The sequence below is a fragment of the Myxine glutinosa genome, chromosome 7 (assembly GCF_964187855.1).
Source record: "Myxine glutinosa chromosome 7, kmMyxGlut1.1, whole genome shotgun sequence".
NCBI lineage: Eukaryota > Metazoa > Chordata > Myxini > Myxiniformes > Myxinidae > Myxine > Myxine glutinosa.
In genome coordinates, this window is record NC_136267.1 from 173,315,411 (window position 1) to 173,331,529 (window position 16,119).

General features: G+C 41.6%; 1 protein-coding gene across 2 annotated transcripts in view; it reads right to left on the bottom strand.

Moving 5' to 3' along the window:
* The window catches only part of LOC137431845 (RNA-binding motif, single-stranded-interacting protein 1), a 400,729-nt gene that overhangs the window by 90,974 nt on the left and 293,636 nt on the right, over positions 1 to 16,119 (bottom strand). For both annotated transcript variants that reach the window (XM_078782569.1, XM_078782568.1), the window contains exon 10: positions 13,565 to 13,615. In XM_078782569.1, coding sequence (XP_078638695.1) covers positions 13,565 to 13,615 — 51 coding nt within the window. The remainder of the gene's footprint in view (positions 1 to 13,564; positions 13,616 to 16,119) is intronic.

Sequence of the window (16,119 nt, forward strand, 5' to 3'; positions counted from 1 at the left end):
GTGAGACAACATCTGGGAACAAGTGACCACGACAGTGTGTGTAACTATATTGTTGAGATGTAGAGTTGGGATAGTAACGTGACGATGTTAGATTCCAAGAAGGCAAACTTTGAAGGTATGAGAAGGTATATCGTTTTTTTGCTTCTATGTTTACATAAGAATAGTCAGGGGAACTTCCAATAGCTGGGAATATCTATCTTGGGAGTGTGAAAGGGCTTCTCAAAGTAGGAGTGGAGGAAGTAAAGAAACTGCTCGGAAAATGAAGCGACGATAAAGCTCCAGGGCCAGATAATATGCACCTGAGAGTATTGAGGGAGGTGGAAGAGCAGGTAAGCGTGATGTTAGCAGATATCTTTAACAGCTCATTGGAGTCAGGACAGGTACCGGAGGATTGTACAATAGCAAAGGTAACTACTCTTTAAGAAAATATCCAGAGAGTAATTCGGTAACTATACACCTGTTCGCTTGACTTCAGTTGAGAGCAAGGTGTTGGAGATGTTAATTAAAGAACGGATAGGGAACAATTTGAATAATTTCCAACTAATTAAAGGGAATCAGCATGTATTTATTTACTAATGGGAGGTCTTGTTTAACACATTTATTGGAGTTCTATGAAGCAGTTTCTGATTTTGTAGATGAGGGAAGTGCAGCAGATGCAGTAAAATCTACACTTTCAGAAGCCATTTGACAAGGTACCACTTGGGGGTTGTTAACCAAGGTGAGGGCTTGTGGTGTGGCTGGTAGAGTAACTAACTGGATTGGAAACTAGATTTGCGACAGGAAGCAATCAATGGCTGTGAGCGGGATCTTGGATATCCGACTGGAAGGATGTAGATCATGGGGTTCCTCAGGGATCAGTTCAAGGACCATTATTTACGTCACTAATTTGGATAGTGGGGTTAATAATAATAAGCTTTCCACATTTGCAGATTAAATGGAGTCTGGAGGTAAGGGAGACGACCGAGAAGGAGGTTAAGAGGAGGAGGGTGTCCGATTCAGGAAAGTCTGGATACTTCAATGTATTGGACAAAAGATTGGCAGATGCAGTTCAAAACAAGGAAATGTAAGGTGCTGGGGTTGGGTACAAATATTGAAAATAGGGATTGTATAATACAGGGGGCAACATCGGAGGATGTGACTTGGGAGAAGGATCTGGGGGTGGTTGTAGATATGGGGGGAAAGTAAACAGCTATAATACAAAGAAGCTATAGGTAACGCTAATAAGGTTTTAGGTTGTATTCGTAGGGGGGTAAATTATAAATCAAAGAGGTGGGTTTAACTATGTATGGCCCATCTAGGGCCCACTTAGTTGTTAGGGTTAGTTGTTAGCGTTAAGGTTAGGGTTAGGGTTAGAGTTAGCTGTTAGGTACAACTTCTATTGCCCCCGTGTTCTGTTTTGGTTATCACATCTGAGGAAGGACATAGCTGTCATTGAGAGGGTTTAGCGTAAAGCAACTAGATTGACCCTGGCCTAGCTAGAGTAAGCTATGACGAGTGGCTGAAAGATACCGGATGTTTTACCTTAGTCAGGAGACAATTGTGAGGTGATCTGAAAGTGATATATAACATAATGAAAGGTATCGGCATAAAAAGTGCAAAATAATTTTTTCAGCAGAATAGTCACTGCAGCCCACCGAGGTCGGTGCTCGTGATCGCGGCTCCGGGGCTCGCAAAGCGTGCGAGGCCCCAGGCGCCTGCCGTACGCATCCTTGTAGACGATGAGGTGAACGGTGCCGGACGCTTGGTTCCGTGCAGGAACCCACGGCAACTTGACGCGTAACCGGTAATTACCCCGCGCAGGTAACTCCTCTCGCCAGACGGGCTTTTCAAACTCAGCGTTCCCCAACGCTGATCAATATCGACGCCGCTCGTGTCGGAGCTGGGCGAGGATCAGAAGATGGCCGCTTTCTCCCGGACCTCGTGTCTTTTTCTTCTTCCGGTTCACCATCCCGTTTCCGGTCTCCTGTTATCAGGAGCGCCTCTAACCATTTAACCACAACAACCTTTAATAGAATAAACATTAATAAGCAATGACCTGAATAGTAATTCACATAAATCTGGAATCCGTAACAGTACTCAGATGTTGGTATGATTGCTCAGGCTTTATGGGCTTATGGGCCTCCTCCTGGGTTGAAAATCCTTGTATGTCCTTCGATAAAATCTCAACAACATTGTCAAATATACATATTGAAAAAAACCCCTCATCAGTCATAGAAAAAAACCTTGTCAATCAAAACAACCCTATCTATACATATTGAAATATGTCAATCACACGTGAAAAAATCATAAAAACTCAGCGAGTTATTGAGGTGAAAGGTTGAAATTAGTCTTCAGGATTCTCTCCTCAGGACAAAGATACATTGAAAAGCTCAAAGTCTAAAAAAGAAAAAAGAAAAATTACATGTAGAGCCACTTATTTTTACATTCATGAAAAATACCATACAAGGAAAACTGTATGCAGGACAAGGCCAGTCGGCCCATCATTCCTGTGTGCAACATTTACATCCTCCAATCGAACAAAATCACACAATGTACGAGCACACTCCCCACCCACAACAGCAACACCACAAATCCAAAGCATTCCTATGTCCACTCAAAGGGGAAGGCGAGCAGTCGGGGTCGGGCAGGGGCAAGCAGGTACATCACAGACAGGACGTCAACATTCACAATGTATGATGATTGTTTTTGGTTTTACTCGTAGTTTATCTTTGGCGATGAGTGGGGAGACTAGTTAGGTGAGGATCGTGTGAAATAAGACAACATCTAATACACTTGACAACACCTGCAACTCAGGTAAATCCATATCTCAAAATACTGATAAAGAAGGAGATGTATACAATGCCCACATATCACCCATTTCTATTCCAGTCTACCTTATATTTCTGCCTACCCATTGCTCATATGTACCTATCCAATTCCATTTTTAATCTATCTACTGCCCCCGTGTAAAATACCTGCTGTGGTCCGGTCTTAACTCCTACCCTATTTACCATCAAGCGTTGTACCCACTGGTCCTGTCGTTGTCCATCCTTGTAAAAAGCTTTTCTGCATCTATTTTATCAATGCCGACGTATACGTATAGTAATTGCATTTTATCATGAATACTGATGAAGAAAATGTTATCATTGTATCATAATTACAATTATTTAAATGTACTGCATATGGTTTTCACATTCCAACTGTAAGAGTACAGTTAATATATGTGAGTTACGAACCAAAGGAAATTGCTTTTATGTTCCCTGCAGACATGAGGAAGCTTAAATAGTGCAAAACTTTCAGGGGATTAACCCGTTCCTTCCATATTGTTTGGCCAAGATAAGGTATTCTATGGAATATATATCTCATAGCTGAAGCCTGGTGTTGGCTTAGCGGTTAGGGTGCGGCTTGGGATCTGAGGATCCTGGGTTTGAATCCCGGTCGATCGCTGAATTAACACCAGGGGGGTTGACTCAGCCTGTCATCCTTCCGAGGTCGGCAAATTGAGTACCAGTTCACTGGTAATTCCCCTGTGTGTCGCAAGAGGCAACTAACAGGGTTGTGTCGCAAGAGGCAACTAACAGGGTTGGCGGCAGGAAGGGCATCCGGCCATAAAACATTGCTTCAAAAAGGGGACCAAGGTGCCTGAAAAAGGGGCAACTAACAGGGTTGGCGGCAGGAAGGGCATCCGGCCATAAAACATTGCTTCAAAAAGGGGACCCAGGTGCCTGAAAAAGGCCATCCCCTGCTCTGTGGGGGGGAAATGGCCTCGAAAGGTGTTTTTTTTATTTAAAATATATATCTCATAGCTCAACCCCAGCAAGACAATACATCCAGTCCCGTTATGTCATTACCACACGATTTGTGAGCAACGAGCAGCGCCTGCAACACGCACACATCGTCTTCTGCATTCCTATTGCAGGGGAGCTACAACTTGTGGTTGGGAATAAAATGTTTAAAAGGTTACGTCTCCAACTTTAAGTACTATCACGATAGATCACCATCACGATGATCGGACAGTAACACCTAGTGGGCTTCTGCTGCGTTTTTAAAAGCAGTAATGGTGAGTTAATTATGGCACAGAGCTAGGAGTAAAGCTGTGAATACGTTTCATCTTCATTGGAAAACGTCAGCACAATACCAGGTACTATGGTGGTGTGACCTCAATGAAAGTGCTAAAAATGGGCTTACAAGAACTCTAAAATAACAACTGCTGTGTCTGCTCAGATAATGCCAGGTTATACATGAACGGGACAAAACGTTCGGCAGGATTTCTTCCTTCCTTCCTTCCGTGTAAGTGCAGCTTCCTTCATCAGGATGAAGATTACCGCGGACGGTGTATAGGCACAGTACGCTGGCTTGATTGCTCGATGCCTCAAAAAATACCAACACGGGTTATGTAATGAAGCCAAAACATTGCTATTGCTTATATGCATATATAATACATCATGTTTATATAGCTTGGTTTGGATATATGGATATAGATTTGATGCATGCACCCAAAATATTTACCCTTTATGCTAAGAAGAAACAAGTGAGGGGAAGCATGATTGCATTTCCAATGATGCATGGCATTGGTATGGGAAATGGCATGCATTGCACAGTGGTTTGGAATTCCCTGGACAATACCTGTGTTCAGGGCACTGAAAACTTGGCAAAAAAGCTAAGATTGCAGAAAGAGATTGACGTTGCCATCACATATACTGCAGATGACAATGCTTGGCCTTGCATAGCACTAATGTGTCATATTCTCTCACCTTGCTTGATGCAAAGTATACACAAAGTTATTGCCTGTATTAGGAAAGGGAAAGTCATTTCCAGATGGGAAATGCAAAAGGTACGGTCATGACATCACGAATATTTTATACCACGTCTCTAGTATCAACTTCATTCTGCAGTTCAGAGCAACGACCATCTTTGCTGGGTTGTTGTTTCTGCATCGAGCAATAGTTTCAGATTGAATTGTGAAAATTAAATGACATTTGTTTAAAAAGTTAACATTTATATCCTTTTTCTTCTCTACAAGGGCAAAGCTCATGGAAGAGTGACATTGAACTGAAAGTGTTGTCGTGAGGGTGAAATTATGGAAGCTCGGCCTGGAAAGGGATTTCAGCATGTTTTGGGCCTACCGCCTGACCGAAGATCATCAAAGTTCTTTCCATGCCAACAGAACACCTCCAGGCACCTATCCCTCTCCATGTTGTTTATTCAGCCTCAACTCGCCTCCTCTCTCGATACTCCCCTAGCTTTGCTTTTGGCAATTTGTATTCGGTATTTTTCACAGCATTTCATTCTGGTTTCCCATTCCATGATCCGTAAATCAGTTTTTTAAGTTTCACTTTTCAACATCAGTTTCACTTTGGGATATCAGTTTTGATTCCTCATTGCAACTTGTGATGCAATATGAATGGTACATGAAAAAGTTTGTCAAAAACTATTTTTGTGGGGGGTGGGAGGGGGGGGGGGGGGGAGGGATATTTTTTATTTTATAAGGGCTCAAAAGTGTCTTAATGGTCTAAGAAGGTCTAAACTGCATCTAAAGGGTCTCATAAGGTCCAAAGGGTTTCATCACCAGTTTAATTAGTCTGGCACCTGAGTTGATGTGTAGCATTGGGCTTCTTTTGTATGCACTACTTCTGTATGCTTTGGAGCTGTAGATGTACTAGGGTAGGGTTTCAAACAGAAAAGGGCCGACCTTGTGTAGCTTTTCATAGTTGCTTTATACAGCATTCTTCTGCTAGCAGAGCATGGGAGGAGTATATGTGTGTGTATATACAGGTAGTGGACAATGAAATGGAAACACCTGGGTAAATGAGGGACACCTTGTATATTGAAAGCAGCACCTTCCAAACAGGTGTTTGGAAATTAATGGGAGTGGGTGGGTCTGAGTGAGGATTGGAGTTTGGAGGAGGGGTTCAGGCTTCAGGGAGGGGTGGGTGTTTGTGACTTGGTAACGCCCCATGTCAATGTCACAATTTAAAAGTGAAATTATTAATGAAATAGGTGTTAAAAAAAACATCGCTCTGGCCAATCAAGTGTCTCTCTGGCCAAGGAGAGGACCGGAGCTTGACTTATGCATCAGCACTTCCTGTCGTGTTGAAACGTGAATTATTTGTATGGAATGAAATCAATTGTATTTACGTATTTATATTCCTCATGCAGAATGGAAATCATTATACAAAGAGTCCACCATCTCGATGGGACTACATTGAGTGTATGTTCTCGTCGCACAATCCTGTATGACCTGAAGCAAGAAAATGAGGCCATTTGCTCCATCATTGCTGTGTTTCACTCACGGTTAATCTTTGCCTGAGCTCGAAACATCAATCTTCTTGACAGTTTACTCGAGTATAAATAACCCAATTCTTGATTGGGTGGCCAAACTTGCGTGCATGCGTGTGTGTATGTGTATATATATGTGTGTGTGTATGTATGTATGTATGTATGTATGTGTGTGTGTGTGTGTGTGTGTGTATGTATCTATGTGTGTATGTATGTATGTATGTATGTCCGTAGCCGATGAATATATACATACATACATACATACATACATACTATATATATATATATATATATATATATATATATATATATATATATATATATATATATATATATATATATATATATATATACATACATACATACATACATACATACATATATATATATATATATATATATATATATACATACATACATACATACATACATACATACATATATATATACATACATATATATATATATATATATACATACACACACACATACATTGTCCTGTCCGTAGCCGATGAACACGAGCCTCGGACAAATAGCCGAAATGGTCCTCAATTCCGAGGCGACTGCCCGAAACTTAGTGTTTGGCGCGCGAGGGAATGAAGGAAACGGAGTGCTTACGTGGACAAAGCACATGGGTTTAATCCGAAACCAACAACGAACAGACACAACAAGGAAATCCAATGATAATGATTTGATGAAAATAAAGCACGAAATGAAAATGTCGAAATAAATGTTGAGATAAAAATTAAAACTCCAACTGAGGTACCTCCACATGCAGACTCAAATTCAGATAAGGGGATAGATAAGATTTTAAAAAATGTTCCTTTCGCCAGTCGGCATTCAGCTTTGGTCCCAAATGGCTTTTAGGAGCTTGGTGGTCATCGAACCTCGAAGCCACCTCGCAGGAAGCGCACAAGATGGTATGGAGTCGCTCCCCTCGTCGCCACGAACATGAGGTAATTTGTGAGGGCCGTACTCTTTCGTGTCCCTCTGCCCAAAGCACCAATAGCCCCACAAACCGCCGCCTTATTGCTCCTCTTTAACGGCCGCAACAGCCTCCTCCTCCAATGTGGCAAAAGTCCACACAGCAAAAGCACAGAAAATTCCCAGTACAGACAAAAAATGGCCCAGCTTTCTTATCTGTGGAAAAAAGACAAAAGCCACTCCTCCGCCTCTTGCTCAAAGCTTCTGCATGAAGTCACCCCAACCAATCCTGAACTTTGGGGGTGTGGCCTGCTGGTTACGATCTTTTGGAGGCAGGGTTTAGTTTGGGAGCCTGTTTGCTTGGCCTTTGTCGGCGGGTGTTGTTGTTGCTTAAACGGAGGTTTTTATGGCCGACTTTGTTTTAGATATAAAAACGTAGGGATAAGCCACAGGAGGCAATCACATACTGGGGGAAAACGAACATTAATCCCCATCTAGTTAATACAGCTTCAACCCCCGTGTGAAGACACATAAACAATCCTCAGCTCCAGTTCCCCTACTTTCATACATCGAGATGTCTCATATGCGTCCACGGTCCATGCTCCGATTAGGCAATCATATCTTTACTTTGAGATTCCTCCATCTACCCCCACAAACGTAACAATATATATATATATATATATCAATATATATATATCAATATATATATCAATATATATATATATCAATATATATATGCATGTATATATATATATATATATATATATATATATGTATATATATATATATATATATATATATATATATATATATATATATATATATATATATATATATATATATATACACTACTCACAATATATAAATAAAAATAACCACATTTAGAGGCCATTTTTCCCCGCAAAGCGGGGGTTGGCCTTTTTCGGGGACCGTGGTTGTTGTTGTTTTTCGGTCCCCTTTTTGAAGCAATGTTTTACGGCCGGATGCCCTTCCTGCCACCAACCCTTTTTGTCGCCTTTTATGACAAGCAGGGAATTACCAGTGAACTGGTACTCAATTAGCCGACCTCGGAAGGATGACAGGCTGAGTCAACCCCCTGGCGTTAATTCAGCGATCGACCGGGATTCGAACCCAGGATCCTGGGATCCTAAGCTGGCACCCTAGCCGCTAGCCCAACACCAGGCTGTTAGGGATATTGTTAGGGATATCACAATAAGTTAGGGATATTGTGGTAGTGAGTTTATTTTTTTTATAGAGGTTAGGGTTAGGGTATGGAAATCAAGAATGCTGTGTTTTTTCACACTCATTAATAACGATAAAATTAGGACCAACAACTTTTTTCAACATAATTAATACACAAAATCAACCACACCGAAGAACCTGCCAATGTCCCTAACTTATTGTGAGTAGTGTATATATATATATATATATATATATATATATATATATATATATATATATATATATATATATATATATATATATATATATATATATATATATATATATATATATATAAATATATATATATATACACTACCGGTCAAAAGTTTTAGAACACCTCAATTTTTCCAGTTTTTATTGAAATTTACGCAGTTTAATGTTCAGTGAACAAGCGTTACGCCTAGGTCCCCCATCGGTGAAGTGATGTGAGTTGACAAAGTGGAAGACGCAGAAAACATGCTATGATATGATATTTCGCTCACAAGGTTCAGACATACGTGGACGCGGCCATCTTGGATTTTGACGTGGCGACCCAATTTTCAATAGCGTTCTTCCTTATGCCTAGATACACCCACACACCAGATTAGAAGTTGGTACTTCGCTTATTTTTCGAGATATTTCGCTCACAAGGTTCAGACATATATATGGTGGCGGCCATCTTGGATTTTGACGTGGCGACCCAATTTTCAATAGCGTTCTTCCTTATGCCGAGATACACCTACACTCCAAATTAGAAGTTGGTACTTCGCTTATTTTTCAAGATATTCATCTCACAAGGTTCAGACATACATGGCGGCGGCCATCTTGGATTTTGACGTGGCGACCCAATTTTTCATAGCGTTCTTCCTTATGCTGAGATACACCCACACACCAAAGTAGAAGTTGGTACTTCGCTTATTTTTCAAGATATTCATCTCACAAGGTTCAGACATACATGGCATCAGACATATATGGCGGCGGCCATCTTGGATTATGACGTGGGTTGCACCCACACACCAAATTCGAATGCGGTCCTTCGCTTGCGCACGCACGCACGCCCGCCCACACGCACGCAAACACGCACGCACGCACGGACGGACGGACGGACGGACACACGGACGGAGGGGAAAACCATAGTCCCCCTTTCGCTCCGCTGTGCGACGGGGGACAATAACCTGAAATAGTACAAAAGTGAGCAGTCAACTGCTCGAGGTTAAAAAAAAAGTTTAGGTTAGCAAAAATGGGAAAATAATGTAAATTGCACAGTTATATTGTAAAAAAAGGCCTTCTTCAGGGAACAAGTAATGGGTTAACAACTTACAGCTGTTCTGCAGCAATGAGGTAAATGAAGCCTTGAAAGTTGATGCAAACAATTCCTACAGGTGTCCCAACCTCTGCTGATTACTTGATTACAAACCCCCTGTCTGTATAAAAGCAGTATTGGAACAGACTGTTATTACATGCTCTGAAGCATTATTTGGACAATATCGCACGACAGGAAGTAGTATATTGGAAACTGGAGGAAACTCTGACAGGAAGAGGTCTGGCAGACCCAAAGCCACAACAGAATCAGAAGATAGGTTTCTGAGAGTCAACAGCTTGCGTGACAAGCGGCTCACAGGACAACAGCTTCAGGCACAGCTTAACACTGGTCGAAGTAAGTAAGTCGCAGTTTCAACTGTGAAGAGAAGACTTCAAGCTGCAGGTTTGACAGGTCGAGTGGCAGTAAGAAAGCCATTGCTAAGATGGCAATATAAGAAAAAGAGGCTTGCCTGGGCCATGAAGCATCGCCAGTGGACTACTGAAGACTGGAAGAACATCTTATGGACCGATGAATCAAAATTTGAAATCTTTGGTTCATCACGCAGGGTTTTTGTATGCCGTCGAGTCGGCGAAAAGATGGTTCCTCAGTGTGTGACACCAACTGTCAAACATGGAGGAGGAAGCGTGATGGTCTGGGGCTCTTTTGCTGGCTCCAGAATCGGTGACCTTACGGTCGACTTCAAATCATGGAATGGCCAGCACAGTCTCCAGACTTAAACCCCATCGAGCTGGTTTGGGATGAACTGGACAGAAGGGTGAAAGCAAAGCAACCTACAAGTGCAACACATTTGTGGGAACTTCTGCAACAGTGTTGGGAAGAACTTCCTGAGCAATATTTGATTTCCATTGTAGAAAGAATGCCACGAGTGTGTTCGGCTGTTATATCTGCAAAAGGTGGCTACTTTGCCGAGTCAAAAATGTAAATTTAATTTTGTTAAACAAAATGATTCTCTGATTTCTTTTTTTATCTCCAATTGTTTATTTGTTTTATGCTTAATTTCAGAGTAGATTGAGATATTAAACTGCGTAAATTTCAATAAAAACTGGAAAAATTGAGGTGCTCTAAAACTTTGGACTGGTAGTGTGTATATATATATGTGTATATATATATATATATATATATATATATATATATATATATATCAGTCACTATGCGACCTTCATATCATCAGTGGAGAACCGCCAGCAAGGTGTCCCATACAGCTGCTGCTGCACCTTGCTGGGAGCGATACGCACCGCCTGCCACGCGGTGACGTTATCTCTGGTATCCACTCATCATATGGAGTCGACCTGGTCGACTATATATATATATACATACTGTATATATACACACGAGGTGACCAAACTCGTATATGAATAAGAGTAAATTCCTGCATGTGGCTGGTGTTGAAAAAATTCTGACTCAACATGTGACTCAAATGCAAGGACCTCTTGAGGTTACCCCGTCGGCGTTGGCCATGATAAACCTTGCAGTGTTAGTGTGAGAAACTCCTGAGGTTATCCTGAAGACTCATTAGCTCAGTGGGGTCACCACATTGGCAATGAAGTTCTTGGATTCGAGTCATGGGTTGAGTGAAGGTTTTTTTCACAGCAGTCCCATGGAGGAATTTATTCCTGTTTATTAAATTTTATACAGATATATACATTTTATACGGTATCTTTCAACATATACGGTATACAAACACTGACTCACTCATATAAAAGTTTTCTTCTTTCTCGGAGGTTTAGAAGGTTGAGACTGATGTGCTGTAATTTAAAGCCTCGAGTCCAGTAAGAATCACAAAACTATCCTTAAATGTGCATAAACGAAAATATCCAAAAAGAAAAGCCAACTGGGGGAGCATCACACTTGGGGTGATCATGTGATCTCCCAGATTCTCGGTTTTATGTGGGTGTTCTTGGTTTTTTGTGGCGCGACTATTGGAGAAGTGTCAGTGGGTTTTTGCTCTTTACGGTCGTTGTACAGTGATATGAAGTCATAAACATTCTTCTTTGTGGACAGTGTACAGTAGAAAGCCATAAACAATCGTAAGCAGGCAAAGCTTCTTCATTACATCATCGATTGAAACCATGTCAAATGACTTATACCATTCTGCGTTCATCGTCGGGCAGGGACTTGAACCCAGACCAATTTGAACTTGAACCCAGGGACCCAGGGCAGGGACTTGAACCCAGAACAGACCAATAATCATCATCTCTCTTGCAGCCAATGACACAATCGTTACTACAAGTTCAATGAAAATATCAAAAAGGAAAGATGCTACCTTAGCAGGATGATGACTCAAATCTGCTGCTGCTAACGACGATGTGGGAACAGCTAATGGAATATGACAATCACTGTTCGTCTTCGACATAGAATCATGAAGCCATTCATTTAGCATTTACTAGCAACCCTTCAGAATGTAAACAATAGTTTTATTCTATAACTTTTGACTTTTTACGTAAAACATTGCTATACATGTAAACTGTGAAATGAAGAGCTCATTCCGACCATTAATTCTCAATTTACTTGATTTATGTAGCTGCTTGCAGAATCCACTTCAACAAAGAAATAAAGTTTTTTCACAATTCGCTTCATCAAATATAGAAATCTTATATTTATTGTCTTTGCACGGAGGCCGCACCCCAGTATCAGCTTGCCGTCTCCAAGCATGCCCCACTGGCCACTAGTATACGTATACGTATAAGGTAAGTCCACCTTGCGATGAAGCTAACTCCAAGGGCCTTTCACTCACTCACCGCAGGCAGGTTGGTGGTCTTTCCGTCTTCTACCGACTCCTCTCCGGCCTTGCTCCCCCAGCTCTCTCTGTGCTCTGTCCCCCCAAATATTCCTGAAGGTCGCACAAGATCTGCCTGCAACCCTCTTATGGTTAAACTGCCAAAATCAAGACTCTCTGCTCACCTTCACTCTTTCATTCCCCTTTTCTCCCGCCTCTGGAACAAACTCCCCCACTCTCTTCAATCCCTCTCCTCCCTCCAGGTTTTTAAAACAGCTGTTCACCACCATCTCTTATCTTCCCCCATCCAAAACCTTTATCTTTTCTACCCCTGTTAATTCACCCCAGATCCAGTTTTTTGAAATATCAACTTCTTTCCTGGAAGTCCCAGCAGTGTCCATGTGTGTTTTTTTTTTTTTTTACCTCTCCCCCCCTTCCCATGCCCCCTCCCCCAAGCCCTCTCCCTCCCATAGATCTCCCGATGTCCCTGCTCCCCATATTGTTCTCCCGCTCCCTTTATCATATGTTTTTTGTGTCAGTTTGTCTTTTTGTGATCAATGTTAGCTCTTTCATGACCCTCGATCTCGTATACAAAAAAAAAGAAAGAAAAGAAAAGCCCACCTATATATGGTAAACATCGTCTCCCACACAAAGGCATTGCCCATTGCCTTACCATGGGGAGGCCATGGGGAGGCCAACGTTTTACCATGGGGAATAAAGATGATAATCTGTCCTCCAACCTACACCAACATCATGAAGTCAGGGTCATGTTGCGCTACATTGCGACTCCTTGGAACCGTCTCATGGCATTATTCAAGCCTGATGAGCGATGGATCAAAAAATCCACAAGCAGAGAAAATTCCGAAATGAAGTTCATCCCAAGCAGACAATTTTAAGCAGGGATTGCATGATATCTCCATGCACGAGCACGGAGATATCATGAAGGAAAAATCGTGCACAGAGCAACATGGAGAAGGGAAACTGAGCAGCCAACTCCAAAGGTGAACAAAGGCAAAAGAAGAGGAAGTATTTGAGGAAAGGATGACGGCTGATTAATCAATGGCAATGTATTGTGCTGATGAACATTCAGGCCTGTGTGTTTGGCATAACCTCACACGTGATGAGTGATCTTGTCTTACCGTGGGTTGCATGACGTATTGTTGTTGCGGCATCCAGGATGTGCTATGCACCTGCAATGGAGGAATGAGAGAACCACTGTAAGACCCTAGCTGTCTCATGCTGTACATAGCAGTGTGAGTGCTGTTTTTAGTTTGCAGAAAATGAATATAAGACAAAAGAGATAGCATCAAATAACAATGATTAACTAGAACGTCACTCAGTAAAGAGCATACCTCCACCTGGTTGGCCATATCACTCGATGGTGAATAATCACTTAAAAATTATACGAGCTGGATCCGGATCCGGATATTCATCAAAATCGAATCGATTCTTCCTTGTCACACATACACAACCTGTCCAACAAGTTTCGTCCAAATCCGTCCACAACTTTTTGATATATCCTGCTATGTATCGGTTTTGGCCCTAACTCCCAATGGTGAAAAATCACTTAAAAATTAAATAATTCTCATATCCGAATCCATATTCAGATCTTCACCAAAATTGGATGGATTCTTCCTTGTCACACACACACAGGACATGTCCACCAAGTTTCGTCCACATCCGTCCATAACTTTTTGAGATATCCTGCTATGTATCGTTTTTGGCCCGATCTCCCAATGGTGAAAAATCACTTAAAAATTCTAGTGGCCCGGTCCGAATCCGAATCTTCACCAAAATCGAATCATTTCATCCTAGTGACATACGCTACATCTCTGCAAAATTTCGTCCGAATCCGTCCACAACGTTTTGAGATATTTTGTTCACAAACAAACAACAAACGGACAGACAGGGGTGAAAACATAACCTCCATCCACCTTTGGTGGCGCAGGTAATGAAGCCATTGGGCATGACAAAGGGTCCAAGTGCTGTCGGAGGGTCTTTGCCCACAAATAAAGTTCAACCTCATACCAAGATATCCTGCTGTTGCACAAGACTTTAATTGAAGCTATAAGGTGCTGAAATACAAATGCGTTAAGACACCCCTGACATTTGAAAGCCAATGGGAAAAACATCTACTTGTAAAATATCATTAATTATTCAGGAACAAGCCAAAGGGGAAAAAGTGAGATTCCATTTAAATTCATATCCAATGTCCAGACTGCTTGGCAATTTATTAAGGAAGTAGTTTATGAACAGATTATTAAGGGGAGTGTTTTTTTTTTTTCAATCTCATAATGAACAAGTTCGTTGTCTGAAAGTCGTTTTAGGGACTGAATGTGTCGTGTTTCAATACGGACCAACAGGTGCATTTGCATGATACCACCTTAGCCGCCATTGGTACCGGGTCGTCTGAGCCAAGGCCGGATGAACTTGAGGATCTAACTGGCATTCACACCACACGTGGCTATTCAGAATTAAAACAAAAATGACATGCACGTCTTATCGCTACTACAAGAGAGATGTTTGTCTGTCACCATTTCTTTCGGAGATGGCCGAACGAATTTTTGTCAAACTTTCAGATGTTCATCAGTCAGTCGGGAAGTGAAAATTAATTATTGGATTATATTTTCATGGAAAAAATTATTGGAAATTAATTGGAAAAATTAAAAAAAATTTAAAAAAATTATTGGGAAAAAAAATTTCTTGGAAAAAAAAACACAAAAAATATTCAAAAAATTTAGAAAAAAATTCTTGGATTTTTTTTTATCGATCCGTCGTGCCTAAGCCTTGGTAGTTTTGTGACGGGTAATACTCAATGATCCTCGACTCCTTTACTGGGTGTAGGAAAGTGTTTTGGCTCCCACAAAAAACCAGAAAAAAACAAAAGAAAATTGTATTTCTTCAAGATGCCACCAGGATTGGCACAGCACTGGGCAACGCCGGGTACCCTGCTCATGTTACGTATTTTGCAAACTCTCTCATCCGAGATGCAAACCAAAATGGTTGAATCACATCAATTGCAATTTGACACAGCCTGTAAGGATTTTGGTTCATTTGCCATTTTGCTGTTTTCTCCTTCTCCAAATCATTTAGTGTGGTGACTCAGCGTGAGGATATTGGCCACAGCTCAGTGAGCCCCGATTCGCCACTCGACTACGTGCCGTTTGTTGTGGGTGCAAATGGAAACGATAGCCGACCTGCTAATTGAATGAATGAATGAATGAATGATCGTTTTAAGGCCATTTTCCCCGCTAGAGCAGGGGTTAGCCTTGCGGGCCCCATGACAATCATGGTTCCCTGTTTGAGGCAATGTTTTTGGGGCCGGATGCCCTTCCTGACGCCAACCCTTGGTCACGCTCTTACAATGCGCAGGGATACGGTGTACCTATTCTAAGCCGGGATGCACACCCGGATCATTCATCCCAGCAAGCTGGTCCTCAATTTGCCAACCTCAGAAGGACGACAGGCTGAGTCAACCCCCCTGGCGTTAATTCAGTGATCGATCGGGATTCGAACCCAGGATCCCTAGGATCCCAAGCCGGCACCCTAACCGCTAAGCCAACACAAGGCTAATTAACCCTTTAAATGATGGCATAAAAGGACCCAACGGCTCATGATACTGTAAAACCCCATATATATATATATATATATTTATGGCACACAGTGTGTGCTTCCCTCAATTTTCAACTCAAGT